The 26,290-nt window shown below is 60.5% G+C and overlaps 1 protein-coding gene across 1 annotated transcript; it reads right to left on the bottom strand.

Moving 5' to 3' along the window:
- MAP2K3 (mitogen-activated protein kinase kinase 3) lies at positions 1–24,990 on the bottom strand. The gene is made up of 12 exons (XM_010993630.3): positions 24,795–24,990; positions 11,654–11,720; positions 11,288–11,336; positions 10,310–10,423; positions 10,093–10,212; positions 9,012–9,128; positions 8,084–8,135; positions 6,901–7,028; positions 6,364–6,441; positions 2,609–2,748; positions 1,538–1,583; positions 1–1,009 (listed from the first exon to the last, which is right to left on the bottom strand). The coding sequence occupies exons 1-12, from the start codon at positions 24,841–24,843 to the stop codon at positions 926–928; spliced, it is 1,044 nt and encodes a 347-aa protein (XP_010991932.3). The 5' UTR covers positions 24,844–24,990; the 3' UTR covers positions 1–925.
- Between the last annotated feature and the right edge of the window lie 1,300 nt (positions 24,991–26,290).

Genomic DNA, 26,290 nt, shown 5'->3' with positions numbered 1-26,290 from the left:
TTTTGTCCCACTTCTTTTTTTTTTTTAAATTAAAACAGCAATCAGGTAACTGTCCCAACCTATGAGGGACAGGACCTGGGATGGGAAGTTCTATCTTCAAAAAAATATATTTTCTCTCTTTTTTTTAAACAATACCAAAAGCAAATCCACAGCCCCTGCTGAGCCGGTCTCCAGGAAGAGTGAGCTGGATGGCTCCCCTAGCACCTCTCTGAGCAGAGACCTTGGGCCCACCCCCCTAGACCCAGCCTGAGGAGAGAGGGTGGGTCTTGGCCTGCTGGTCCCCTCAAAGGTGACAGAAAAGTGATCGGCTCCAAACCATGCAAGAAAAACCAGCCAAACCCACAAAGCGAAAGAAAAAAAATCAAGAGGATAAATTAAAAAAAAAAAGTGAAACAATGCCCCCAGAGGCAGCAGGTGGGGGCTGGGCGACCCCAGTGCCCTCAGAGGTCGTTGCCCAGTGCTGGGGTGAAGGCCTCGGCGGCCCTGGCATCTGCCTCATGGGGGCTCCGGGATTCACGTGGCTCATCCCCCATCGTGTCCCCCACCAATGCCGGGACAGGTGTGGCCACCCTGGGCCAAGTGTGCAAAGTCCATTCAGTGGAGAGATTAAAAAAATATACAACTCGGGCGGCATCTAGGGCTGGGCCAAGGCAGCGGCCTGCACAAGGCACCACTGCCTTCTCTCTGAGGGGCGTCGTGCCCTCAAGTCCAGGGTCTCGGGGTCCTTGGAGCAGCGGGGGCAGAGGCACTGGGGCCCCGATGGCCTGGTTCTTTGGCACTGTTGCCGGTCAGGCAGGAGCAGTCCTCCTGGTTCCTCCTGGACGTCCAAGGCCCGGGTGGCGGTAGCTTATGGGCATGAGCAAGCACTGCCCAGCAGAGGGCTGCAGGGCGCCGTGGGGCCGGAGTGGGGCCCAAGGCCCCACCCCTACGAATCCTCTCCCAGGATCTCCTTCACAAAGGCAGCAATGTCGGTCTTCTTGGTTTGGTGCGAGGTGAAGAAAGGGTGTTCCTGGTGGGGACAGAAGGCAGTCACCTTGGAGGGGGTGAGGCAGAGGCACCCGCACCTGCTCCTCCTGCCCAGGAGACTCTTAGTCATCCTTCTAGGACCTCTGTCCCCAGGAAGCCCACCTGTTAGAGACAGCGCTGACGGCTTCCTCCTCCACCCTCCCACAGCCACCCTTGCTCACTGTTCCCACATCTGCCAGGACTCTGTTCACAGCAGACCTTCACTGGGAATGCCCTTTCCACCAGCAGGTAAACCCGTACTCATCCTTCTAGGCCCAGTTCCCTGTAGAGCCTTCCTGATGTCTCCAAAGAAAACAGACCACCTGCCCCCCTTGCCCTCTGTGCCATCGGTCCTAGCACTGACTGTGTGCACCTCCACAGGGCCTGGCGTGGAGGAGGGAGCAGGAAGCCAGGGTGTGTGTGAGTGAACAAGTGACTGAGTTCCTAAAAGAAGCCACGCAGAGGCCGCCAGAAGAGCTGCCCACCTCTGGGCGCGGGGCGCAGCCTCTCCCAGAGCCCCGCCCATACTCACCATCAGCTCCAGGTAGCTCATGCGTTCTGCGGGGTTCTTTCTCAGGCTAGGAGAGAATAGGACAGGCTGGGGCCAGGCTGGTAGGGAAGAAGTGAGTCCAGGCCGGCCAGTCCAGCCAAGCCAGGCTGGGCTCAACCCTTCCCCAGGGGCTCCTGGGGCTCAGGGAAAAAGCGACTGGGCTGTCCTAGGGGACTCCTAAGGGACAAGTGGGATACATGGTGCAAACTAGAGACTTGGACCAAGTTTCCTTGCTTCTTGGGGTGTCAGCTTTCTTGTTTCCATAGTGACCTGGGAAATTTCCAATGACCCCAAGGCCAAAATGCTACTGTTAACAATCATACACTTTGTATCCTTAATCAGAAGGGAAGTTCCTTGTCACAGATGCTGGGAGAGGAAGACTCTGTCTGCCAGCCTCACTTGTTTCCAGCCTTTCTTATTTTCCAATGAAAGAAATAAAGGCTACGAATTTTCCTCTGAGTATCTTTGGCCACGACCAATACATGTCCATATACCATGTTCTCATTGACTTCACTTCTGACTAGTTTGTAACTTTATTTTTTTAATCTTTCTTGTAACCCAAGAGTGCAGAAGAATTTACTTTTAATTTCCAAGTAGCTTTTTTCTCTTCAGCTGTGGATTTCTTGTTTTATTTCATTACAGTCAGAGAACATGGCATATGTAACTCTGCTTTCTGCCTTTTTCCGTTTCCTTTGTAACCTCAAACATAATTAATTTTATAAGAACCCTGTGGGCATTCTTTTATTTGGTACAAAGTTCTAAACATCAACAAAAGCCAATCTGTTATGCATTTAATCCTCCATAAGCTTTTTGTTTTCTTTTCCGACCTACCTGATCTGCCTGTTTCTAGAAGGGCTATATTATTCAAATCTCCCCCCAGGACCAGTCTGTCAAATTCTCCTCGTGTTCTTACATATTTTGATGTTATGCTGTTTGGGGGTTATTTGCTAAAGGAGGAGGCCAGGCCCGGGAGGAGCTGGGATCTGGCCAGGACAGGGAGGGTGCTGACCAGGGTTGGGGAGACCCAGAGGCCCGGGCAGGGCTGAGACTCACCACTGTGCAGTGAAGTCCACAAACTCTGGGGAGAAACGGTCAGCTGGGAGCTGGGGGGATGGCTCCTCCACCACCTGCTTCAGCTGCTGGAACGGGGTCCCCCAGGACTCATAAGGAAACCGCAGAATGGCCATCTCAATCTGCAGCAGAGACAGTGGCACCGGGTCAGATGTACCCACACTCTGCGCCCAGAAGAGGCATCTACAGATCCTGCCTGTCCTCGCCCAGTGCCTGGAGCTGGACCCTGAGGCAGGTCAGGGGGCTGACATGTGCCCTCGGATCAAAGGTGAAAGCCAGGAGGACACCAGTACTTGGTTCCCCTGACCCAGCCAGCAAAGACTACGCCTAACGGAGCAAATCCAGCCCTTGGTTTTGACTGACTTCGCTATTGTCAAGAAAACAATCTGAATTCAGAAGATTTGACATGAAAACCCATGTACCAGCTAACCTGGAAAAATCAGAGGAGCTGGAAACCCAGGGGCTGACTTGCAAGGCAGCAGTCAGCAAAAGAACCTAGACAGGCAACCAGCTTCGCTACTTGCCACAGGCCGCTCCCTTCCCTAATGTCTCTACAATGTCTCAAGCATCTGCTGCCATTTATTTGGGTCGCTGTTATCACTGAAAGGGCAAACAGGAATGAAACGATTCTCATATGCTTGCAAAAGGCACGTTAGATCGTGAGGTCTGCCTCTGTCTCCTGAACTCTGCAACAACCCACCAGTCCCATGAGGAAATGAAGTTTGCAGCCCTCTTCCTCCACAAGCCCCCAGCTGCCTGGCCACTGACACCTGTGAGGCCCACCTCCAGTGCCTCCCCACCCAGGAAGCCTTCCGGTTCTGCCCCCATCACTTTCTCCCTAACGCCCTGGCTTGCCACAAGGCAACCATGGCCTCATCTCTCATTCTAGACCCAGACCTCCCTGCCTCACCTGCAGGTAGCAGGAGTCATTTGTGGGAAAGGCTGGCTAGCTCACAGTAAATTCTGGGTTCTGATTCTGACTGCCAAGATGAAAAAACAGATCAGGTCAGCCCCGGGCCCTCTCCCTGACAGGTGATCACCAGAATGCACGGAAGAGACCTCAGCTCAAGCAAACGCCTCGAGCTGGCGACTGGTGTCTGAACAGATCACTAGTTACCTTGCTAAGAAAATCCCTTCCTGTCAGGCTAAAGGGCCCTTTCCAGCCGAGACGTGAACACAGCCCCCACAGGAGGGCAGCACAGGGCAGTGGGCGTGCGTGCGACCCTGTATTTTCGCAAGACAAAGTCGGCATGCTCTTTTCCTAGGGTTTCCACTGATCCCGACACGCAGAAGTGAGGACCCTACGTGGGCTGCAGGAAGGACCCAGGGGCCGCCAGAGTTTGTAAGCAGGAAAGCGGAGAAGTGTCCAAACCCTGGACCTGGCCGTCCTTCTCCTAAAAAGCCATGGGCACAGAGACACACGTACTGTCTCTGGAACAGTGAATGCTGAGAAGCAGGAAGAGTGTCCAGAGCCAGGAGCCGGCCTGCTTAGGCAGCGAGCCTCACTGTGACCGCAAGGACCATGCCTGCAACACCCCCAGGCAATGTTCCTGGGTCTGTTTGGGGCAATGCATCTACGGGCCACAGCTGTGTCCCAGACCCACAGGGAGTGACACAGGGTGGGCTCAGCGAGGGCCAAGGGAGACCACCCAGAGGGCTGTGCCCCGGGACACAGGGTTTCAAACCAAAAGAAATCGAACGTGCCAGCTGGGCACGTAGTGGCAGTTGTTGTGAGGCCTTTGAAGAGATGCCTACAGGGGTTTATAATGATCCGGGGGGCATGCAGATACAGCTCAGTAGTAAAAGTGCGTGCTTAGCATCCATGAGGCCCTGGGTTCAGTCCCCCGTTCCTCCATTAAAAACAATTAATTAATTAGTTAATTAAAAAAAAACCAATCCAGGGACACATGAATGGTGTGATGCTAAGTGAAAAATATAATATAAATATAATAAAATACGTAAGTTTTTGAAAAAGAGATCAAAGTCCAGAAAAAGTGCAAAGTTGGTCACAGTGACATTTTCTCTTCCACTTCCCCGTGTTTTTATGTTGTTTCTATTACTTTGCAACTTGTAGGGGGGAGTAACCTGCACTTCCACATCGGGTCTCCCCGTGAGCACGTGCAGACCCCCCCACCCAAAGGGGGACCTACTTCCTTGCACCTGGGCTGCCCTGCCTCTGGCCAACAGGAGGCCTGGTGCCCCAGTGGAAGCCAGCCACCACCTGATCTCTCGAGAAGCGCGTCCCCAGTGAAGCGCAGCAAGCAGACTCCACGTCCGTAAAGGCCTCCTGGACCTTGCAGCCCAGCCATGACCCAAGCCGTGACCCCAGCCTGACACCCCCCAACGCCAGGGGTGGGGGTGGCGCAGAAGACCTGCCCAGACTATGGAAACATGAGAAATAGTAAACCATTGCTGGTTTAAGTCACTAGACTCTGGCATGGCTGTTACACATCGTTTGGTTAACGGAAACAAGGGCTTCACACACACTTGACCACTTTCCACAGACACATCAGAAGTCCTTGAGATGTGGCAGGTCCCCAACAGTGATGACACACAGGTTGGGGCAGCAGCGGGTGTGCGTGTGCGAAGCGGCTGCGACAGGGCCTCTAACATCCAACCAGCTCTGTGCAGCTTGCAGACATAGCAAGAATGCATTCTTTTGACTTTTTTAACTCAGGAATTGGAAAACTCTTCTCAGCAGGCAGAGGAGCCACTTCAGACTCTTGACAATTCCTCTCCACGTCAAAGGAGAAAAGTTTAGTTGAAAAATAACACACCTGCCATATTAAGGAAAACTAAAGGTGTCATCCAATTCCACCTCTCTAATAAAATTCTTTTGATTCTGACTCCCTGTCATCGTGCACAGACACAGCTTATAAAGTCAGTCCGACGACAATGGTGAGGAGGATGATGATGACAGCAGCAACATCAGTAAAATCCAAACACCTGTGCTGCCTGGCACTCCCACCTCCCACCCCCGGGTCTGGCCCCTGACACACGGGGCCCCCACCTCAGGCCCCAGACCTCGGGGCCCTGCCTCCTCCAGGCCGCCCTGCCCCAGTGGCCCCTCCCCACACCTTCGCCAGGTATTCACTGTTCTGAGGGTTGACTGAACCCTGTCAACACTGATAGCCCGGGGACAGGGGCTGCATGGACCTGTGTTCTGGGCCCCTGGGACTCGAATCCTCCCACTTCCCTGTCCCAGCTTGGGGATCAGGGTGGGCGTTCTAAATAAGGCCCCAGGGACCAGACCCAGACCTCCACTGAGCCCTGACTCAGGCAGGGGTGGGAGTTCTGCCGAGTGGTTCTGGAAGCACCCAGCACCCCCCCCACCAGACTTCCACAGACTTGGAAAAGTCTGTGATCCCACAGGGAACATACTTCTTGCTGTGAAAATTGTTTTAAGATTTTCACCATTTTGCTTCTGCAACAGTTTGCGTAGCAGAAGCTCACTTATCTGGGGTCGGCTGTGACTTCTCGACAAGCGCCATGCATCCAGCGGACAAGTTACTGCCGCCGTGGAGAATGGACAAAGTTCACCTCACCCCAGGGAGGGTGTGACGTACCCACTGACACTCCTACAGACACCGCAACTTCTGATGACACATTTTCTTCTCAGACTGTGAAGCCAACATTCTTTCCCAAGGGTAAACTATCTGACGGGCCCCCCTGAAGCTCACAGACCAGGCACAGCCCCACCCTGGCCCCACCCGACCCGTAAGGCCCCCCAGCGGTACCATGGTGATGCCAAGACTCCACACATCAGACTTGACGTTGTAGCCCTTCTGGTTCAGCTCTGGGTTGATCCTCTCTGGCTGTAAGAGGGACCAGGGAGGCATGAGCACCCACCCCAGCACTGGGGCCAGAGCAGGGGTCGCTCAAGCCCCTCAGCTGGTCTTGCCCACCCCACCCCCGCCCATCCCGCCTCCCCTGGAGCACATGAGGAAGCTGGGGCCAGCGAGGGGCAGGGGCTCGAAATGGAGACCCAAGCGTGAGTTGCAGCTGCCCCGCCCGGGGGTCCCACCTTCAGGACTAGGGGAGGGTGGCACCCACACAGACCCCACCAGCCACCCCCTGAGGTGCCCATGAGACTCATCCAGACAGGCACCACAAGGCCAGCTACAAGGGGCAGAGAGGGCTACTTGGCAGGCTGGGCAGCCATCACCCCTCTGGCAGGAAACTCGGGTTCGGGGAGGCCTCATCCCGAGCGAAAGAGGACCATCGGGGTAGTTCTGTCAGGGGCGTGCCCCCTTCTGCGGCCAGGAAGCACGCACAGCCATGTAGGGCTTGCAGCCAGCGTCCATTGTCTTGGCCACAGAGTCCACCAAGTAGCCACTGATCCCGAAGTCACACATCTTCACATGGCCTTCCTTGTTGATGAGAACGTTGGACGGCTTCACATCTGCCAGGGACAGAGCACGCCTTTCTCAGCTCCCGGTTGTGGGGGCAGGAGAGGGACTGAGGCCCCGAGAGGCCTCAGCCCAAGTCACAGAGCTGGTGGTGGCACAGCCAGGAGTCCTGGCCTCCAGCCACAGCGGGGCAGGAGGTCAGGGCTCCAAGGCTTTGCCCAGGACCATGTCTCTGCAGCCTCCTGGCTGGACTCGGCCTCTACTTCCTGGCACAACCTCTAGCTCTGGGGTCCGCGCCACTGACAGCGTGAGCACCCAGAAACCACCTGGCGTCCACACCAAGGGGAGAGTCGGGCAGCAGCTAAAACATGGGAGAACCAGGGCCCCAGGACTCAAGGTGGACACGGGGAGGGTGGGGGACACAGCAGAGACCCTCATGGAGCCCTCCTGCCTTCCATGGGGATATGTGTGTGGACACAGCTGCACAGAAAACAGGCCGAAGGTTCCATGACAACCTGCCACCAGTGTGACCTGGGGCCACGGAGCAGTCAAAGGGGACTGAGCCTGACTGACACTGTCTGGATAAACGGACTACCCAGAAGACAGAGGAAGGACGGCAGACCCACGCGGCCTGCGTGAATCTCGGATCATCAGGCCGAGCGGGCAGCCGAGAACAAGCAGAACCAGCCCTCTGCAGGGGTCAGGACCCGGGGACACGACTGAGCAGGAAGGGCCGACAGGCCTTTCTGGGGGCGGGGAGGGTGGGAACATCTGTGTCTGGCCGGGGGGGCGGTTACACGGTGTAAACTCCACAGATTCACAGGCTGGTGCCCGGATCTGCACGTTGCAGGCACGTGAACAATCCAAGATCCGTCAGCCTTCCCAGGACAAAGGTCCACCCAGTCCTTGCCCTGAGTACCAGCGTCGGAACTGGGCCTGGGGGCCAGGGAAACTGAGTGGCCTGGCTGGGCACATCACAGCCCATCGCCTCTCTGAGCCTCCGCTGCTCCTCTTGCAAACGGGGAGAGGCCCACCCGCCTCACGGGCTAGGGGGGAGAGCGTGTGCGTGAGTGGCCCCTGACCCCCTGGCCAGCGGCTGGGCACTGACCTCTGTGGATCACGGACAGCTTGCTGTGCAGGTGCTCCAGGGCCCTCACGATCTGCATTTGGGACGGGAAGGAGGAGAGGCAGGACGCATGTTATTCCCAGTGGCACCAACAACGACAGAGCCGTAGGACCACCGCCCATGGCCACGCCGCAGCCCCTCGCTGCCCCGGGATCCTGCTCACACCCAGTGTCCTGGCAGCTGCACCCAGCTTCCTGCTTTTCCCCGAGGGGGCCAGCGTCTCAAGATCAAGCCTTTACCAGGGACATGATGTACCTCAGAGCCCTGCAGAGTCCCAGATCTGTGAACCCCTGGGGGATATCACTGCCCCCACGAGGCTCCTGGGTAAAGCCCAGTCCTTTCGCAGCCTCCCTGCCTCCTCTCCTCTCCCTCAGCAGAGTCAGTGGACCACGTGCTCAGAGCCATTCCCCACAGGAACTCCCCAGGATTCTCATTCAGTTCTCAGGCAGGGGTCTATTTACGTGTTCCCAGGTGTGGTCAGGACTGAGAACCGCCGATTCATTGATTCTATCTCCTTTTTCGCTTTGGCTGCCAAGACACTCAAGCCCAGGGCTCCAGCCCTGCTCTAAGGATGTACAAGCTGAAAAGGCAAACTTCTGGATGCTAATCTCCCCTCACCCTCACCCTCACCCATACCCTGTCTGAGCCTCTGCGAGCCACCTCCAGGCAATCTCGGGATGAGGAAGTTGCCCAGGAGGCTCGGGAGCTGCACAGAAAGCGATCCTGGGGCCCCAGGGGCCCCAGGCCCCAGAACCTCCTCTGCAAGAAGGGTCTGGTCGGGGAGGGGAACTTCTGGGGGACAGCTGCCTGGGTTCAGGGCCACACAGAGGCTCTGCGCCTGCTGGGGCAGGGCTGGGGCTTCTGGCTCTGTCCCTGGAACCCCAACACCACCCAGGCCTGAGCCACTTACAGACACAGCAATTTCCCCCAGAATGTCCTCTGGAATCGTCATTTTTTTATCAAGCACCTTCCGGTAAAACTTGTCCAGGGAAGTGTCCATGAGCTCCATGCAGATCCACACGTCTCCCTGTAGGTGGACGCCCAGAGGTCAGTCACGCCCGCCCAGGGCTGTGCCTGCACCTGGACAGCCCCCTCTGGCGCCAGCATCCTCCTGGGCTCACCTCCCCTAGCCAGCTGGCCTCCTCGCCACACCCACACCTCTCGGCCCTCAGATACTCACTGATGCCCGAGCTCCTCCCACTCTGCCTCCCAAAACCTCTCGACCCGCCTGCTTCTCCACCTCCCAGGCATACTGTTGGGTCCACACAACAGCCTCCCCCGTCTGACCCCTCATCCCATGGCAGTTTCCAGGGAGAAGTGACCAAGACACACGCCTGACTGTATCCCTCCAACATGGGCTGCTGTGACCCACCTGTGCCAGCTCAGCTCCAAAACCCAGCCCTGCAAACCCCTCCCGCCTCAGCCCGGCAGCCCCAACAACACACAGCTCATCCCAGCTCTGACCTCCTCCACCTGCAGCACACCGCCCCCCACCCCCTGCCCCCAGTAAATCCCTGCTTATCCTGCAGGACAGCCTTCTGAGAAGGCCAGGGGCAGCCTCTCCCTCGGGCGCCCCCCAGCCCCTGGGCCGCCCTGCCAGCTCCAACCCGGCCGGTGGTGAGGCTGGGTGAGTCTCTCCCTGGCGGGCATGGGGATAGACAGCCGGTCCGGCATGGGTGCTCAGCCAGTCGGGTGAGTGGTCAATGAGGGCTGACCCAGGAAGCCCGGGGACCCGGCAGGTGCTCAGGGAGCCCTGCCCTCGCCCCCTGGACCCTAGGTGGTGAGTCACCATCACAAACTCCACGTCTGATCTGGGCTCCTGGCCTCTGTTCCCACCTGACAAGGGCCCTTCATGCCGTCTGGCCGGGCTCACACCCTGGCACCACCCCAACTCCTCTCACCCACACCCAGTCGCTCCCACGGCCCCAGAGCTGGACCCTGGCTCGGAACTGAGCTCTCCGTGCCCAGAAGCCCCACGCCGCAGGGCCCACCTCTCTGAAGAGGGCCCCATAGAAGGTGACAGTGTAGAAGCAGTCAACCGTCCGCATGTTGACGTCCAGGTCCATGAGGAGGCGCTTCTGCTCCTGCGAGTTCACGGTGGCCCGGATCCGCTGCGGGGAGAGGGCAGTCAGGGCCATGCGGCAGGGCACCACCCCCCCACACCAGGTCAGCCCCATGCCTCCTCCATGAAGCCCCCCGGGTGCTCACCTTTACGGCCATGATGGTGCCGCTCTGGGCATGCCGCACCTTCTCCACCACCCCGTAGGCCCCCCGGCCCAGCTCCGAGATGGGCACCAGGTCGTCAGCTTCCACCTCGAAGTTCTTGGGGGACAGGAAAGAGAGAGAGGGCTCATGGGGGCCAAGTCAGGCACCAGCCCTCCCACCTCACCTGGTGGAGGCAGCTGGGGCAGCAGAAAGAGAGGACCACCAGCCCATCAGATCTGTTTTCAAATCTTGCACCAACCACTTCCTGCTGTGTGCCTGGGGCAAGTCATCTAACCTCTCTGAGCCTCACCTCACCTTGTAAAAGACAGGCACAGCACCAGCATCCAAGGGCTGCGGCAGGTGTAGGCAAGCCCACATGCAAGAAGCTCTCAGCAGGCGCCGGGCACTCGAGAGGCGCTCTTTCCCTCTCTCCCCGACCCTACCCGATGGCCAGACTGACTTACTCATTATTCAGCACCTACTGCATGCAAGTCCCTGTTTCAGGCCCCGGGGCCGTAGAGAGCACAAGAGGCAGACAGAAGAGAGTGAGCAGGGGGACAGACCCACAGGTCACCCAACGGTGACAAGTGTCGGGGGGACAAAGGGGGGTACTGTCAGCCGAGGAGAAGCTCCAGAGTAGCCTCAGCACGTCCACACACGGCCCCTAAGCCAGGATTCTCACACCAGCAGGAGATGTGAGTGAAATGCAGGTTCCCAGGAACCAGCCCTGAGGGTGGGGCCTGGGGTCTGCATGCTCAACACACCACTGCCACGGTGGCCCCACCGCCCAAACTCGGGGGTCAGGGACTCCATGCCAGCTGCGGCTCACCAGGGCCCCAGGAGGCAGCCACCACTTTGCTCCTCTCCGAAGGCCAGCTCCGTCCACCACCCACCCTACGGGGTCGCCTGGACCCACTTGTGAGATGAAGACCATGAGGCTCAGAGGAGCAAAGGCCACGCCCAGGGTGGGCCAGCACCTACCCTGTCTCCGATGGTGATGAAGGTCCGGGAGTCCAGGTTCCGGGGGGGCCTGCAGGGAAGAGGAGAGCCTGTGAGCCCTAGAGACCCACACCCTCCAAGAGAAAGCAGACCAGCCTGGCCATGTCCTGTCTGGGCACCGGCCAGGGCACTGGCCCTCAAGGCCCCTCCACGCACAGCCGCTGAGCACCTGCTGGGCAGACACGAGGTGCATCACTCAGATGCCGCCAGAGCCTTGCCTTCTGCCTCTCAGACCCACAGCAGCCTGCGTGGAGGAGGTGCCACCCGGAGGAGGCTGCCCAGCTCCCACCCCCGCCCCTTCGGGAAGCTCTCCAGGCAGAGCCAGAGGGGGAACTGGGGCAGACTCACGTGGGGCTGGGCGGCGGTGGCTTGGACACGCAGGTGATACGTAGATCCTTCTTCCTCCGGGATTTTCCTGAAAGGGATGGGAGTGTCTGGTCAATCACTGGTCAGTCAACAATCCTGGGACAGAGAGGAGTCAGGCCTGCGCCAAGGGCACACACACAGATGCCGACGGTCAGTGTGGTCGGTGCCGTGAGGGGGCCCTGGGGCCTCCGAGCACCCAGAGGACATGCCTGGCCCAGGCCAGAGGGCCCGAGCCCCGCTGGTCCTCAGAGGGGATGGCCATGGACACTCACCCCACAGCCTCCTGAGAAAGGGAGACGGCTCCACCGCAGATCTGCCCCCACAGCCCCCATCAGACCTTGTGCTCCCACCACGCCAAGTCCGACATCCCAAGTTTCCGTTAAGGCCTAAACTATGTCCCCTGAAAAGTCCACATGATGTCCTGACCCCAGTACCTCCGAGCAGGACCCTATGTGAGATTTACAGAGATGATCAAATTAAAATGAAGACATTAGGGTGACCGGTGTCCTTACAGAAAGGGGGAATTTGGACACAGGGACAGACACGCTCTGAGGGAAGCTGATGTGAGGAGACACTGGGAAAAGAGGCCGTCTGCCAGCCAAGGGGCGAGGTGGTGCCGGGGGGCAAGGCGGGGTGCCCTTCCCCGCAGCCTCAGTGGGACCTGCCCTGCTGACATCTTACTGGGCTCTGGCCGCCGGACGTGAGACAGGAAGTCTCTGCTGTGAAGCTGCCCGTGTGTGGTGCGCTTTGCCCACAGCCCAGGGAAGTCAGCAGGGCCTCCATCCCCACATGCAGTGCTAATCTTGGCAGGGGCACCGCCAAGTCAGGGCTGATTTCAAAGTCCCAGCTCTGCCGCCCACCTCACTCCCTGAGCCTCGATGTTGCCACCGTCAAGATGGAACGCAGACACGGGCTGGGGGCCAGGCCACGGGCTCAGAGCACAGACAGGCAGCGGCCAGGACCCTGTCTGTGTGATGCCCTGCCTCTCTCGGCCTCAACGTCTCCCCAGCTGCACACGGACCCCAGAAAGGGCCCTCAATGGAGAAAGCATGAGGTGAGGAGACCTGACCCGGGGGCTCGGCCCGGCAGCTCAGATCAGAAAACTAAGCCCCACGGCCAAGGGCAGGATGGTGAGTCGGGAAGGCCAGGATGTGAACCCAGGTCTGTGGAGTGAGGGCACTGGACAAGGTGCACTCCCACGGCCACCACGCCCACCTGTGCTCTGGACTAGCCCCCTCCACCTTCAACACGGCCCTCCCCGGGGACAGGTGGGGAAACAGGCCCCTGCGCCCACGGCCATGCCTGATGCCATGCCCTCACAGCTCACTGCCCCCGAGCCGAGCTGCCGAGGCTGGGGTGCTAGGGGCCCACCTGCCTGGCCCAGGGAAGTGGGAGGCAAGCCCATCAGGCCTGCAGGATGGACCCACAGCCTCATCTCAGTGCCTCTCTGGGCCTCAGTGTCCCCATCCATGAGAAGCACCACCCTCAGCTCCAGAGAACAGGGTGAGGGGTGAGAGGGGCCTGGTGGGGTCCAACCAGCACCAGCAACAGGCACCGTCCAGGGCCTTATGGCCACAGGCCACACCCCAGGTGGGGAGGCGCAGGTCCCCAAGGAGGACCACCAGAGGCACAGGCAGGGCCAGGACTCCAAGCTGGGCTGCCCCTAGGGCCACCTCTGTCTGCGCCCCTCACCCTAGGGGCCAAAGCCCGGGGTCCATTCAGTCCACACCTGCAAAGTTCCTGCCTTTGCAGCTCTCCTCAAGGACGCCCCAGGAAGCCCACTGCCCTCCCCAGGGTGCTGGGTGGGCCTGAGCCCTGAAGTAACCCCTCCCTCACCCTCAGCCCCTGGGGAGTGGCTCCTGTCCAAGTCCCAGGGTCCCTGCCTCTCTGGCCAGCTGCGGGAGTGTGGCCAAATCCCCCACACGCTGAAGAAGAATCAGCACCACAATCGCTGGGCGTGGCAGGGGTGCCTTGGCCAGGCTGCCCTCTGAAGAAGTCAGGGGTCACTGTGCAGGCGGGAAACCAAGGCTGGGAGACACCAGGGAGCCCAGCACTGCGAAGCGGAACCAGGAGGCAGGGTTCCGTTTTCCAGACAAGAAAAGTAACTTGCTGGAGTCACTGAGCACGTGGGTGGCAGAGCTGGGACAGTCCATGACTTCCCGAAACCACCCAGAGCAGAAACGGTGCCCATGTGCCTCTCCTGCAGGACCGTCCCCGCCTCCCTGCATGGCCCTGCCACCCGCCCGGCGCCCGCAGCCCTACAGCACCTGCCACAGGTGTGCACACAGCACCTGGAGACCCCAGCCCCCAAAGCCACCGCTGAACCAGGTTTGGATCAAGCCTCACCACACCCCGCTGTGCAGCCTCAGCGCGTCACCTGTGGGCCCAGACAGGCCACACACTCCGGCCCAGCAGCAGGCGGGGGCTGGCACTGCTGCTGAGTGACCAGAGGGGGCTGTCAGTGCCACTGGGAAGACCAGGCCTGGCCCAGCTGCCCTCAGAGCTGCATGAACCTCAGGAAACCGCGGGGCTGGGGTCCTAGCATCTGCCTGGGGTGGGTGCACAGAGCAGAGGTGATGCAGGCGGACCCCTGCAGCCCCTCCACAGAGGCCGCCTCAGGGGCCCCCAGATGCCAGGCTCAAGGTGCGTCCACCTGTGCCCTGGAGGCCAGCAGCAGAGTCTCAGTCGTGTTCAAAGGCCCTGGCCCAGGAGGCCCCAGGTCACAGTCCACAGCCCCAGGGGGGGCCCACTTCCTCCACACCAGCCTCGGCTCCTGGGCAATTCTGACACCAACAGCACGGGTTCTCTCTGCTACGTGTTTGAATCCCACCTTTGCCCCTCAGAGGCTGGGGGATCTTGGGCAAGTTCCCGCACCTCTCTGAGCCTCAGTGTCCTCACCCATGCAGTGGGACACAAACAGCACCTACCCTTAGAACCACCAGGAGGTAAAGCACTTGGAACAGGTCCTGGCCTGCATCAAGCTACCTGCCTCTGAACCCCAGCCCAGGCGTGTGCAGGGCTCGACCCGGCGCCCACTGCCAGCTGCCAAACCGTGTGTGTGTGAAACATTTTCATCCTGTTTTCAGATGAGGCTGCTTGTCAGGACCCAGTGGTCTCACTCGAAAGCTCTTCCCAACAGAGCAGCACTCTGCGGTCACACCCTTCCCACCTCCTCCAGATGCTCTGACAGCCCTGGAGCAGGTGCTCTTTACTTTACTTTACTTGGGGAAACTGAGGCTCAGAGGTGAAGTCACTGCACATGAGTCAGGGGTCTGGACGGGAGTCATACCTGGACACCTCACAGGCCAGGCCAGCAGCTCACAGCACCCCTCCTGCAGGGGGCTTCTCCCTGCGGCCTCCCCAGGCTCCTCTGGGTCCAGCACAGTCCACATGCCAGGAGGAAAACAGAAAAGCTGGGGCATGCAGGGCCATCAGCTCCTGAGGCCACTTCTGTGCAGCCCAGGGTCGGATTAAGTCACCACCAGCCCCCGCAGGGCACAGAGGCCCTACCCAAGGCCTGTAGAGGCCACTGGCCAGGCTGGTGCTGCCAGCACTGTGTCTTGCGCGTGGCAGCCTGGCTGAGACCTAGCACAGACCCCACTCCACACCCCTGTCCCCCGCTGCTCTGCAAGGGGAGGCCCGGGGCTGGCACACAGTAGGTGCTCCTATGATGGCCCAGTGGTCACCATGATTACTATCAGCTTCTCTGCAGAGTTGAAAAACATCCATCCTGAGTAATGAAAGTTACTAGTGCCTTTTATTCTTGACTGGATGTTTTAGTAACCAGAACGTAAAACACTTTAAATTACAAAGTAGCAATCCGCTTAGGGGTTCTGCAGGCGCTCACAGCCCCACCCCTGCACTCTGCTCCCGGCCCCATTCCCAACTCTCTGGCTCTGCCCCCAAACCCAGTCCCACTCTGGGATTTGGGAACGTCCCCCTCACCCAGCCTTAATCTCCCTATCCATCAAGGGAGAATCTGCACCTGCAGTCAGGGTGGGGTAAGGACCCCTGCGGCCAGGGTTGTGTAAGGACTCTGTGAGGCAGAACGAGGTGCCCCGCGAAGGTGGGGATGGAGCCGCGGCTCAGAGTGCGGCCCTGGCCTTCTCACCCATCTGCCCATCTGGGTCCCCGGGCCACGTCTGGAGTGACACGGGCTCCATGGGGCAGCTGTGCCAGCTCTCAGGGGAGGGAGCAGCCACCATGGAGACAGACCAGAAACAGGCCACGGGCCACCAGCCGCTGCCCACCATGGATGCCAGCACCGAGACCAGACAGCCAGGCAGCCCAGGTGCGAGCCTGCTGTGGCGACTGTCACCACAACAAACAGGCCTATGGCTGCTACCAGCAAACCACAAGCCCGCCAGCCTCAGCTTGCAGGGCCCCTGGCGCTGGCGGGCGCAGGACCAGGCGTCTGTGTGTCCTCATTCTGCTCCAGCCCCGGCAGCACCACTGGCAGGCAACAAGGAGCCAGCCACGACCTGCAGTGCAGGACACAACTTCCAGCACCACGACAGCCCTGCCCGGCTCCTCCCACTCACCACTCCTCCAAGGAGCCACCTTCTTCTGCAACTCTGGGCCTCCACAAGTTCTGTTGCCTGCACCTGTGTCCCAACAGATGATCCTACCCTTCCACCTGTTCAGAGGCTCTCCTGACACTCCAGCTGAGCCCCCTTGTCCCCTGGCTCTCCCCTGTCCAGCTGGCTTCCCTTCTGCCGCCCCTCGTGGTCGTGGACCTGCAGCTACATCTCAGGCAGCACTGACTCTGGAGCCTGGGCTCAAACTGCAACTCTGCCACTTCCCAGCTGTGTGCCCTCGGGAAAGTGGCTTAACCTCTCTGGGTATCATGGTTGCCAGTGTGACAGGGATCGTGGACCAACCTCCCAGATGGTTCGGCTCGGTGCCACACCTCAGCAGTCCTGGCACGAGGAAAACTAGATGGAGCCATCGGGAACCCGCAGGACCTGAGGTAACGCCAGCCCGCAGCCCAGACAGCTCTCGTTCACTCTCTCAGCAGCCCAGGAATGCTGTCACACGTCTGCTGTGCAAGGCCACAGTGAGCATCTGGTGGGGGACAGGCGTGAAGCAGACAGAGCCCGAGAAGGCCTGGGGAGATTCTACCTGGCGGGGCTGTACTGGCTGCCAGGCTCCGGGCACGGAGAACCACCACATACCACGCACCCTGCCGGGCCTCCGCACACCACGTCACGTTAAGTCTCATCCACGGCTTCCCATGGCAAAATCAATACCTGCTCCCAACTTGTTATTCCCACCCCTGCTTTGGGGCATTTTGGGTGCTTCTCGTGATTTCCAGTTCTAGAGAAGCCCTGGGTCCCCTGTGTCCACACCCATCAGGTAAGGAACCAAGTGTCGCCATGGAGGTGTGGAAGGCCAGATGTGCAAGGACACCCTGCCCCCTCCCGGCCGGTCACCCCTCTCCTGCGGGGTGGGTCCCATAGAGAGAGATCAGCCAGGCCCACAAGCCCCTGCTGCAGAGGTGGGGCACTGAGACCCCAAGAAGGGGAAGGGGAGGTTTTGGGTGGGCAGCAGATGCACCTGAGAGCTTATGTTTATCGGTTCTGCCGAGCCAAGGCCCACCCCCAACACCTGACACCATCACCCTGTCACTGCCATGGGCGCGTCCAGGTGAGTCCACGAGTCAGGAACAGACGGACAGCACTCAGGCCCACGCGTGTCTGAGACACCCCACTGGTGTCCCCCTGGGAGGCCTGCAGTGTGTTCAGACCTGGCTCCCCAAGCAGGGGGCCAGCTGGGTCCCCAGTGCTGCAGGGCCCTCTCCCCAAGGTCCTGGGCAAGGGGAAGGGCCCTCGTTTCCTGAGAGTCTAAACGCCTGGCACCTGCCACAGGCACCATCTGTTCCCAGTCCATAGGGAAGCAGCAGGTGGGGCGGGGGGCACTCGACCCTGCAGCCCTGCCCTCGCTCCTCTCAGGGCCGGGGAGGACTCCAAGCCTGCCCAGCTCCTGGTACCCGTCCCTTCAGCAGCAGACAAGGCCCTGCCCCCTGAGATCACACCCCAACCACGGACACGTAGCATCATCTGAAGACCTGCTCATCACAATTTGGGGTGCTACTGGCTTCCAGTGCATAGAGGCCAGAGGTGCTACCCCACAACCCAGAACCATCCAGCCCAAAACACAACAGTGCTGGGGCCGGGGAGAGACAGGATCACAGACAAAGCCTGCGGATGTAACGTTTACACAGAATTCCAAGCTTTCTGAGAAAAAGGAAGCCGGGGACAGGGACCTTTCGGAGGTGAGATCTGAGCTGAGGCTGACGGGGCAGGAGGAGCAGCCGCGGTGGTCCAGGCTGAGGGGCTCAGACACAGGGAGGCAGCCCTCCCACCACTCCGGAGGGCAACTGGCACTACCCAAAAAGCGCCTTGTCAGCCAGGATCCACCCCAAGGAACTCTTCCCTAAGAGACCACGAGACAAAAAGAATGAAGAGCTGTGACGTCTGGGGCTGGGCCCGCGAGCACAGCCACGTCTCACTGGACTCCTCAGAGACCCGGGGGCACCAGGACCAGCACAGGACCGGGGGGCCGGGGGCCTTGGCAGGATGGTGGGAGTGGAGTCCCAAAACACCAAGGTTCACAGAGGCTTCCAAGAGGCGAGAGACCGTGGGCACCTGTGAGACTCCTCACTGCGTGGGTGCCAGTTCCTTAACGAGAGCGATTTAAGTAAAACAAGAAAGGAAGCAGCCTGTTTAACTCTGTGTCCCAGACTGCTATGGGCCTGGCCTCAGGGTCCTCCTCCATCTAAGGGGCAGCAGCTCACCCGCATCCCTCCCAGGGGCTCCCAGTGGCAGGGCCTGCTCAGACCTGGATGGCGCCTCAGACATGATCCAGCCGACCCAGGACCAGGGTCTCACACTCGGGCAGCGCAGAGCTAGGACTCCAGGGCAGGCCCCTAGCTGTTGGTACGGCACATCTCTCTGGGGCCACAGATCCTGGCTCCCCACACCTCAGCCAGGGCCCCACAGGATTTGGCATCAGGAGACCTGAGCTGCTGAGGGACTGTGGGTGAGCCACACGGCCTCTCTGAGCCTCAGTTTCCTCCCCTGAGGCTCTGGGGAGCCCACAGGTCTCGACCTACAGAAGAGGATGAGCACGGGTCAAGGGTGGTTAAGACAAAGACAAGCTCCCGGAACAGACCTGTGTGACCTCATGCAAGTCTCTGCCTCACTCTGGGCCTGTGTGCTCATCCGTAAAACTCGGGGTGACAGCACCACATCGCGAGGTGAGCACGAGGCCTAATGAGATGCCTGGTGTGACACAGCTCGGATCCAAGGTTGATCCCCTGAGGGTAGGGTGGGACCCAGATGGGAGGGTCCCAGTGTCACCCGCTGGTGCAGATGAGGAAACGGAGGTCACCCAGCTCCTGACTGGAGGAGACAGGCCTGAACCTGGCCAGCTGGCTCCAGCCTCTGCCCACCACCACATGCCAGCACTGGCCCCATGGACGCGGTGTCAACGGTAGCCCAAGGATTCTGCAGGACAGTGAGCTTAAATGTACCACATGTACATTAGAGCTCAATTTAAAATAATAGTTTTTAAAAAAGATTAACACAGAAGGCAGGACAGGAGGAGAGTGTAGCTCAAGTGGCAGAGCGCCTGCTTAGCATGCACAAGGTTCTGGGTTCCACCCCCAGCACCCCCTCCAAAACTGAATATGCACACATAATTACCTCCCCCATCAAAAAAAAAAAAAAAAACCCCACACAGAAGGCAGGACAGGGGGAGGGGGAGGGGGGAGGGTTAAACTAAGAGTTCGAGGTTAACAGATACACACCACTACACATAAAAAAGATAAGCAGCAAGGACCTACTGTACAGCACAGGGAACTATACGCAGTATCTTGTAATGAGATGTAGTGAAAAGAATCTGAAAAAATACATACACACGCACATATACGGATAACTGAATCTCTCTGCTGTACTAACATGGTAAACCCACTACACATCAACAAAAAGCAAGAACTGAAAAGAACAGTCAGGACAGTCGTTAGGGAGATGCAATTCCAAGGGGACTTCAGGGACACAGCAACGTCTGATTTCTTTAGCTGGGTATTGAGTACACACAATTCGTCTCTACTCATTAAAATCTAGAAGTATATGATTCCATATGCCTTTCTGGTGCCTGTGATACATGTACAACTGAAAAACTGAAAAGGAATGGAAGCCCCACCGGCCAGGCTGGGGGTGGAGGGGAGGGGGTCAGCACAGCAGGGTGCAGACCCAGCCTCAATGTGGCAGGAGGGGGCCACCAGCTGGGAGAGGGGTGGCTGGACATGGCCTCTCCAGAGAAGCCAGCTCAGCCCGGAATGACACCCCAGAGAGGGACTCTCAGGGCAGGGGGAGGGTGGCCGGAACCCATGCCCAGACCTGGAGTAAAGGGGGCAGGAGGGCCCTTCAGGCTGAGCCTGGTGACCCTCTCTGGAGTTGGATGTGGGCCCAGGCGCGGTGTCTCCAGGCAGCCCGTTGCCTCCCAGCCCTGCCGGCTCTTCCTGCCTCCATGGGAGGCTTGGGGGCTTCCACGGCCGCTGCTGGGGCAAGCGGCCACAGAAGCAGCTGGGCAGGCAGGCAGAGCGAGAGACACGGCCAAGGGGAAGCATGGACAGTCCCTGCAGGGCTGTGAGCCCAGTGCCTGTCTCCTCACCCCTCCAGCCAGGCTCGGCTCTCGGTGGGACCCAACAGTGACCCTCCTGAGACGCTGACAACACTCCCCACGGCTGCCTAGGCCCTGCACACTGGCCGCCCCCTCAGCTCAGCCCCACTGACCACAGACACTGGTGACCTTGGAGCTGTGCTCTCAGAACCACTACTCCCAAGGCCTCTTCTACTCTCCAGGCAGACCACTTCAAGACGCAGGGCATCCCCTGCACACTCCTGTATCCCTGCGGCCAGAGCCAAGCCTGGCAGTGACGAAGTCCCACCCACCGAGGCGCTAGCCAAGGAGGCCCCCGCCCTCCTGACTCCCTGCCCCACCCCACCCTCACTTGCAGAAGGAGGCAGGCATCAGTCCTCTCTGTCCCCCACAGGGGCCCCCCAGGTGGCCCAAGAGGCAGTGGGAGCTCCAGCCTGGTATACTCTGGGCGGCATTATAGGAGGGCTGACGCGTCCATCGTCTGAGGCTGCAGTCCTGTTTTCTTATCCACCAACAAACAGCATCCACGACCATAATAAGAAAAAAGTAACAGACGACACTCATCTGACAAACACTATTGCCAGCCTTTACCACCACCCTACAGGGAGGGGTGTTCACTCCCACTTGGCTAGAAGAGACCGAGGGTCAGGGAGGGCACGAGAGGACGCTGGGAAGCAGGAGGAGAGGCAGAATTCCAGCGAAGGCCTGCCCACCCCCGAGCCCGGGCTCTGCCCCCACCTCCTGTCCTGCTGAGCTGTCTGTGGGCAGGAGGCCGTCCTGCATCCCCAGCACTTGACACTTCGCCTGAGTGGGACAGGGCTGCCTACATCCACGCTTGTGGCTGCCAGCAAGATGGCAGGCAGGGCCCCCGCTCCCACGCCGCAGGTGAAGAACCCAGGCCTCGTATCTGAAAGCTGGGCGCCCAGAGGGCTGAAACGGCTTACGGGGGAGGTCCTGGACGCCGCTCCTCCAACAGCCAAAGGGGCCGAGTTAGGATGTGACCAGACACCCTCGCCTCTGCATACCCGCCCTCCGGGAGCTCAGGTGACCCCACGCCACCTCTGCTCCTTCACCTCCCGGAGCCCCACAGTGCATCTGAGCCTGAGGAGCCCCCGGCCAAGGGCAGTGAGTGAACGGCAGCGGCCACCTGCTCCTGCGGGGTGCTTGCCCAACAGAGGAAATTCCTTGGGGGATGGGCGAAGCCAAGGACGGCCTGCCGGGGCTCCCAGCTCTGTCCAAGGTCCAGGAAGGGAGCCACCTCTGTGCCCCGCTCAGGGACGATGCCAACTTGCAAAAAGGGGACTCACAGCCCCCCATCCCACCCACCAGAGGCCAGGCGGTGCCACTTTAAGCAGCAGCCAGCCGGCTGGCATGCCCGGCGGGTGAGTCAGCGCCCAGTGCCCGCTGACTCACCCACCGGAAGCCTCCTGCTGCCCCAGCCCTCTCCCCACACAAACGGCTGAGAACTTTGCTCCCTTCAGGCCCTGAGCCACAGGCTGGCTGATAGACAGTTTCCTGTGCGTCACACCAGGGGTGGGGGAAGTCCCCCAGGTGCCACCCTCCAACCTTTCCGACAGCCAGGATGGGACTTGGGGGGGGGGGGGTAGCGGCACAGCGGGAAGGGCCGGGACACAGCGTTCCTGCAGCCTCAGCGCCCACACCAGGCAGCCATGAGCCACGTGAGGGTCACCATCAAGGGCCCACAAAGGAGGCACTCTTGGTGCAGCAGGGCACCCCGAGGACAGGTGCGGACAGAGGCAGCAGATCGACTATACCAATCAAAGGTGCCCCTGCCCTCTGGCCCCAGCACGAGCTGCCCTTGGCCTCTGACCCCTGTCAAAGATGGCATGTGGGTGAAGAGGCCAGGAAAACCAGTAGGACTGTGGGGCCTGGGGCCTCAGCAGGAAAACTCCCCAAGCCTGTGGCAGGAGGAGGGGCAGGGCACCCCTGCAGGGAAGGAAGCTCAGAGGTAAAGCTCCCAAGGTCAAGTGCCAGCCACGCCCTGATTAGTCCAAATTCCTCACAGGAGAGCACTGCGGCCTGCCCCCAGGTTGGGGCGGGCTCGGTCCAGCCACTCCCCCATCTGGCCTCAGTTTTGTCGTCTGTCAAATGGGTCAGACCACAGTCAGTATGAGATGTGCTGCAAGGGCTGTGCAGGCAGGAGGCATCAACTTGGGCTCACTCGTCCTCCAGACCAGGCATGGGCTGCGGGAGCTGCCTCTGGACACAGGTGTTTTGGGGACAGGGGAGTGTCCCACCAGCTCAGCCCAAGCATCCAGCAGAGAAGTGGGACACAGAGGAGCACTGAGGACACCTTTGGAGACACACAGTCCTGGGCAGGACACCAGCTCCATCTGTCGCAGCTGTGTGACTGCAGGCAAGGCACTGAACACCTCTGAGCCTCGGCTCCCGCATCTGTAAGCGGGGCTGTGAGCAATAAACGGGACAGCACGCAGCACACGGGAGAAGCCTGGCAAGTGGGAGCGTCCCCACCACATCAGTCCAGACCCCACAGAGGCAGACAGGGTCCCCCAGGGCCTCGGGGAGGCCTTCCTACCCTACATCCAACCCACCCAACATCATCTGTTACCCAGGCCCACAAACTGGAAACTCATTCTGACCCTCTCTCTGCAGAGAGGCTCAGAGAGGACAATGCCAGGACTCAAGTCACACAGCACATGGTATCTCCCCAGAGTGCTTTGTTCCTTCCCACTCACGACCCCTTTCCCTCCCAACCTTGCAACTTCAACTTTTATTTTGATGAGGCATCCCTTATGCCTGGAGCAGATGAATGGGCCTTCAAAACCAAACACTGCTTCCAACCTCTGCTCATGAAAACACTGTGGCCCAGAGACGCTGATGGACCTGTCCGCGGTCTCACAGCACTGGCCAGGCCAGGCCTAGAGGCCGGGCTGGAGAAGAGAAGTGTCTGATTTCCCGGTTCCCAAGCTCCACGCGGTCGGCACAGCGCAAGCCCCTCCCCAGCCACCTTCCCCCTTGAGTGCCTCCTGGGTTACTCACAGTGGTTGGGCAACGGGCGGGGATCCGGCCTCCTGCTTATGTAAGACATAGTTAGCCTGCCCACCGGGCCGGCTGGGCTCTGGCCCACAGCCACCGCAGCCGCGGGGAGCAGGGCAGGGAAGGACCCACACCCTCCCCAGGACCCCACAGCCCACTGGCCGCATGGGCCAGTCCAGAGAAAGAAAGGCAGGAACGACCTCGCTTAGAGGCCCTCGAAGGGCCAGCTGCTACCTTCCTCCCCTCACTCTGCAGCTGCAACCAACCAGAGGCAGCCTTGATCCCACACGGCTGAGGCCCTTCCAGCAGGAAAAATGCTAACAGTAACAAGGCACAGCAACTGTCCCCTGGAAGTACCTACTATGCGCCAGGCGCCATGCTGAGCCCTCCATCTCATCACTCACCCCTCTGCTAACACTCTTGTGTTCACCATCTCACACCCTACTTCAGGAGTCCACGGAAGGAAGGGGGCCAGAGACACTCCGGCTGCTGGGGTGAGGCAGCAGGTGAGAGAGCAGGGGACAGCCCATTCATTACGGCTGCGTCCGGTTTGGAAATCTCTCACAGCCCAGCCCGCTGAGACCAACATGCCAGAAACATCTTTTCCTCTTCCTGCCAAAAAATCCCCCTTTTGCCCTCCAAGTCTGGTCCTCCCCCTCTGCATGACAAATCCTGCTGCCGCAGACTGCTCACAGAAATTTCCGGGAAGGCCGGCCACTGGGAAAGGCAGGAGCAAGCCCACTGCACAGACTGCACCCGGCCTGGCAGGGGCCCAGAACCCAAGGCAGCGATCAACCCTGGAGACATGGGGTGCAAGATGGGGTGCGCTCCCCAGGAGCAGCGAGAAGCTTGGAAGTCAAGCCGGGGAGCTGAAGGAGAAGGGGCTGTACCGTAGGCGGGGTCAGAGGCCCAGAGAGGTTCCCTGTAGGGGTGCAGGCCAGCCAGGGATGGGGCCATGCAAGGCCTACGTGGATGGCCAGCGTTGGGGAAGACGTCGGGGAGCTCTGAGAGATGGAGTGTAGCCAGGGCACCCACATGGGAGGGGAGCACCGCTGGGCCCACCCAGATGGGGAGCCAGCTACATCCCAGCCTCTGGACAGCCCTGGGACCCCAGAGGGGAAGGGGACTGGGTGCAGGGTCACAGTGAATCCCACCTGGGTCCAGCTGAGGGACCTGGACCGGGAGAGCTCCTGCCCAGGGTGCAGTTAAGGCCCAGATGGGGAGATCAGAGAGAGGTTCCTGACCCAGGGAGGGGATCAGAACGAGACCCTCGCCGGAGTTTCGGCCTGGGTGCAGTCCCAACGCCTAAACTGGGGTCCAGGTGAGGTCCTAGATTGGGCCTGGGACCCAACGGGGAGGGGTTCCGGGCCGGGACCTGCCTGGGTGCGGACGGGCCGGGGGGACATCGCAGAGGTCGGGTCCGCTGCCCGGGAGCTCCTACCTTTGGACGGGGGCACGCCGGCGGGCGGGCTCGCGGCGGGCGACTCCATGGTGCCGGCGGGTCGGGGAGGCGGCGGGGCTAGTCCAGCGGGCGGCGGGTTCGGCGCGGGCGGAACGCGCTCATGGCTGCGGGCGGGCGGCCCGGGCGGCGGGCAGGGCGGCGACAGGAACGCGTCCGCGGCGGGCGGCTGCGGAGCCAGACTGGGCAGCGCGAAGGGGGCCCCAGCCCGACGGCGCCGACGCAGGCCCCGCCCCGCGCCCCCATTGGTCCGCCGGTCTCCGGGGCCGACCCCCGCCTATCAAACGCCGGCCTGCCCTGCCCGTCAAGCTCAGGCCCCGCCCCCAGTTGGTCCGGGATGCGGCTCCTCCCACCGACTGTTGAGTCCGCCCGCCACCGGGAAACCCGCAGGGCTCCGCCCCCAGGCCGGGGCCCTGTCCCTCCCGCTGCGCGTCAGACGCAAGACCCGCCCAGTCCCCGGGCCCGGCTCCCGCGGGCCCGGCTCCCGCGCCCCCGGCCCTGCGCGCCACCAGCCCCCGGCGCCGCGTGCGCCCTGCCAGTGTGCTCTGGGTGCGCTCCGGCGCGTGTGCGGAGAAACCCCGGGGTCCCCCGCTGCGGCCCCGGGAAGCTGGGAGGCGGAGTTCTGCGGCGGGAGCTGAGGTCAAAGTGCGCCTCCCGGATGGGTGGGGGTCAGATCCCGATTCGACTACTTCCTAGCGGGTCTGACCTGGGCAAGTCAGGTCACCCCAGAGCCTGTTTCCGCCCCCGTGAAGGAGCGGCCCTAACAGCCCGGCCTCCGGGCGCTGCTGCTGAGACGCGGCCCGGCTTCCACGGGCACTCAGGAAGTGTTTGTGGACGGAGCCCCAGTGTGCGTGCATTTCGTGCGTCTTCAGCAGCGGTTGGGGACACAGACGCGAACTTGGCGGCACCTGAGAAGTCAGTAAAGGTGTCTTTAAAGGTCGTGTCTACTGCCATCCCACCCCCGTTCTACACTTGGCGGAAGAGTTTCCGAGGGAGTGAGAAGGCTCTTCAGTGTATCTTCTCCACTCGGCAAGCCTTCTCCTCCCCTCCTCTGGGGCGGCTCATCTGTATAATGTCCAGACGGGCATCCTCCTATCTCCTCCCACATGGAGTCTTGGGGATTTCAGGAGCCACTGACCAATCTGGCACTGGAGTCAGGTGACTCGGATGGACAGCCTGGCAGAGGTCATGGGGTCAATCTCCCCCTTCCAGGCAGGCACCTCACGTGAGAGAAGCCGATTCCACGGGGTGATCCACAGGGCCACCCACACAGTGATGGGGAGGCCAGATGAGATAAGGGGGCCCTGCTAATTATGATTTCCTCCAGTGGGAGGAAAGCCATGAGCAGTGGACTCCGCAGACTACAGGTTCAAGTGCCAGTGGTGCCGCTCGGAGGAGCCCTGAGCAGCTCGGTGCCTGTTAACGTGCCTGTCCCTGGGACAGTGAGGCTTCCCTGAAGTAGGTTCAGGAGCTCAAAC

Source organism: Camelus dromedarius, chromosome 16, assembly GCF_036321535.1.
Source record: "Camelus dromedarius isolate mCamDro1 chromosome 16, mCamDro1.pat, whole genome shotgun sequence".
In the NCBI taxonomy this organism is placed as follows: domain Eukaryota; kingdom Metazoa; phylum Chordata; class Mammalia; order Artiodactyla; family Camelidae; genus Camelus; species Camelus dromedarius.
Note: the sequence above shows the minus strand (reverse complement) of the source record. Positions and strands in the feature narration are given on the sequence as shown.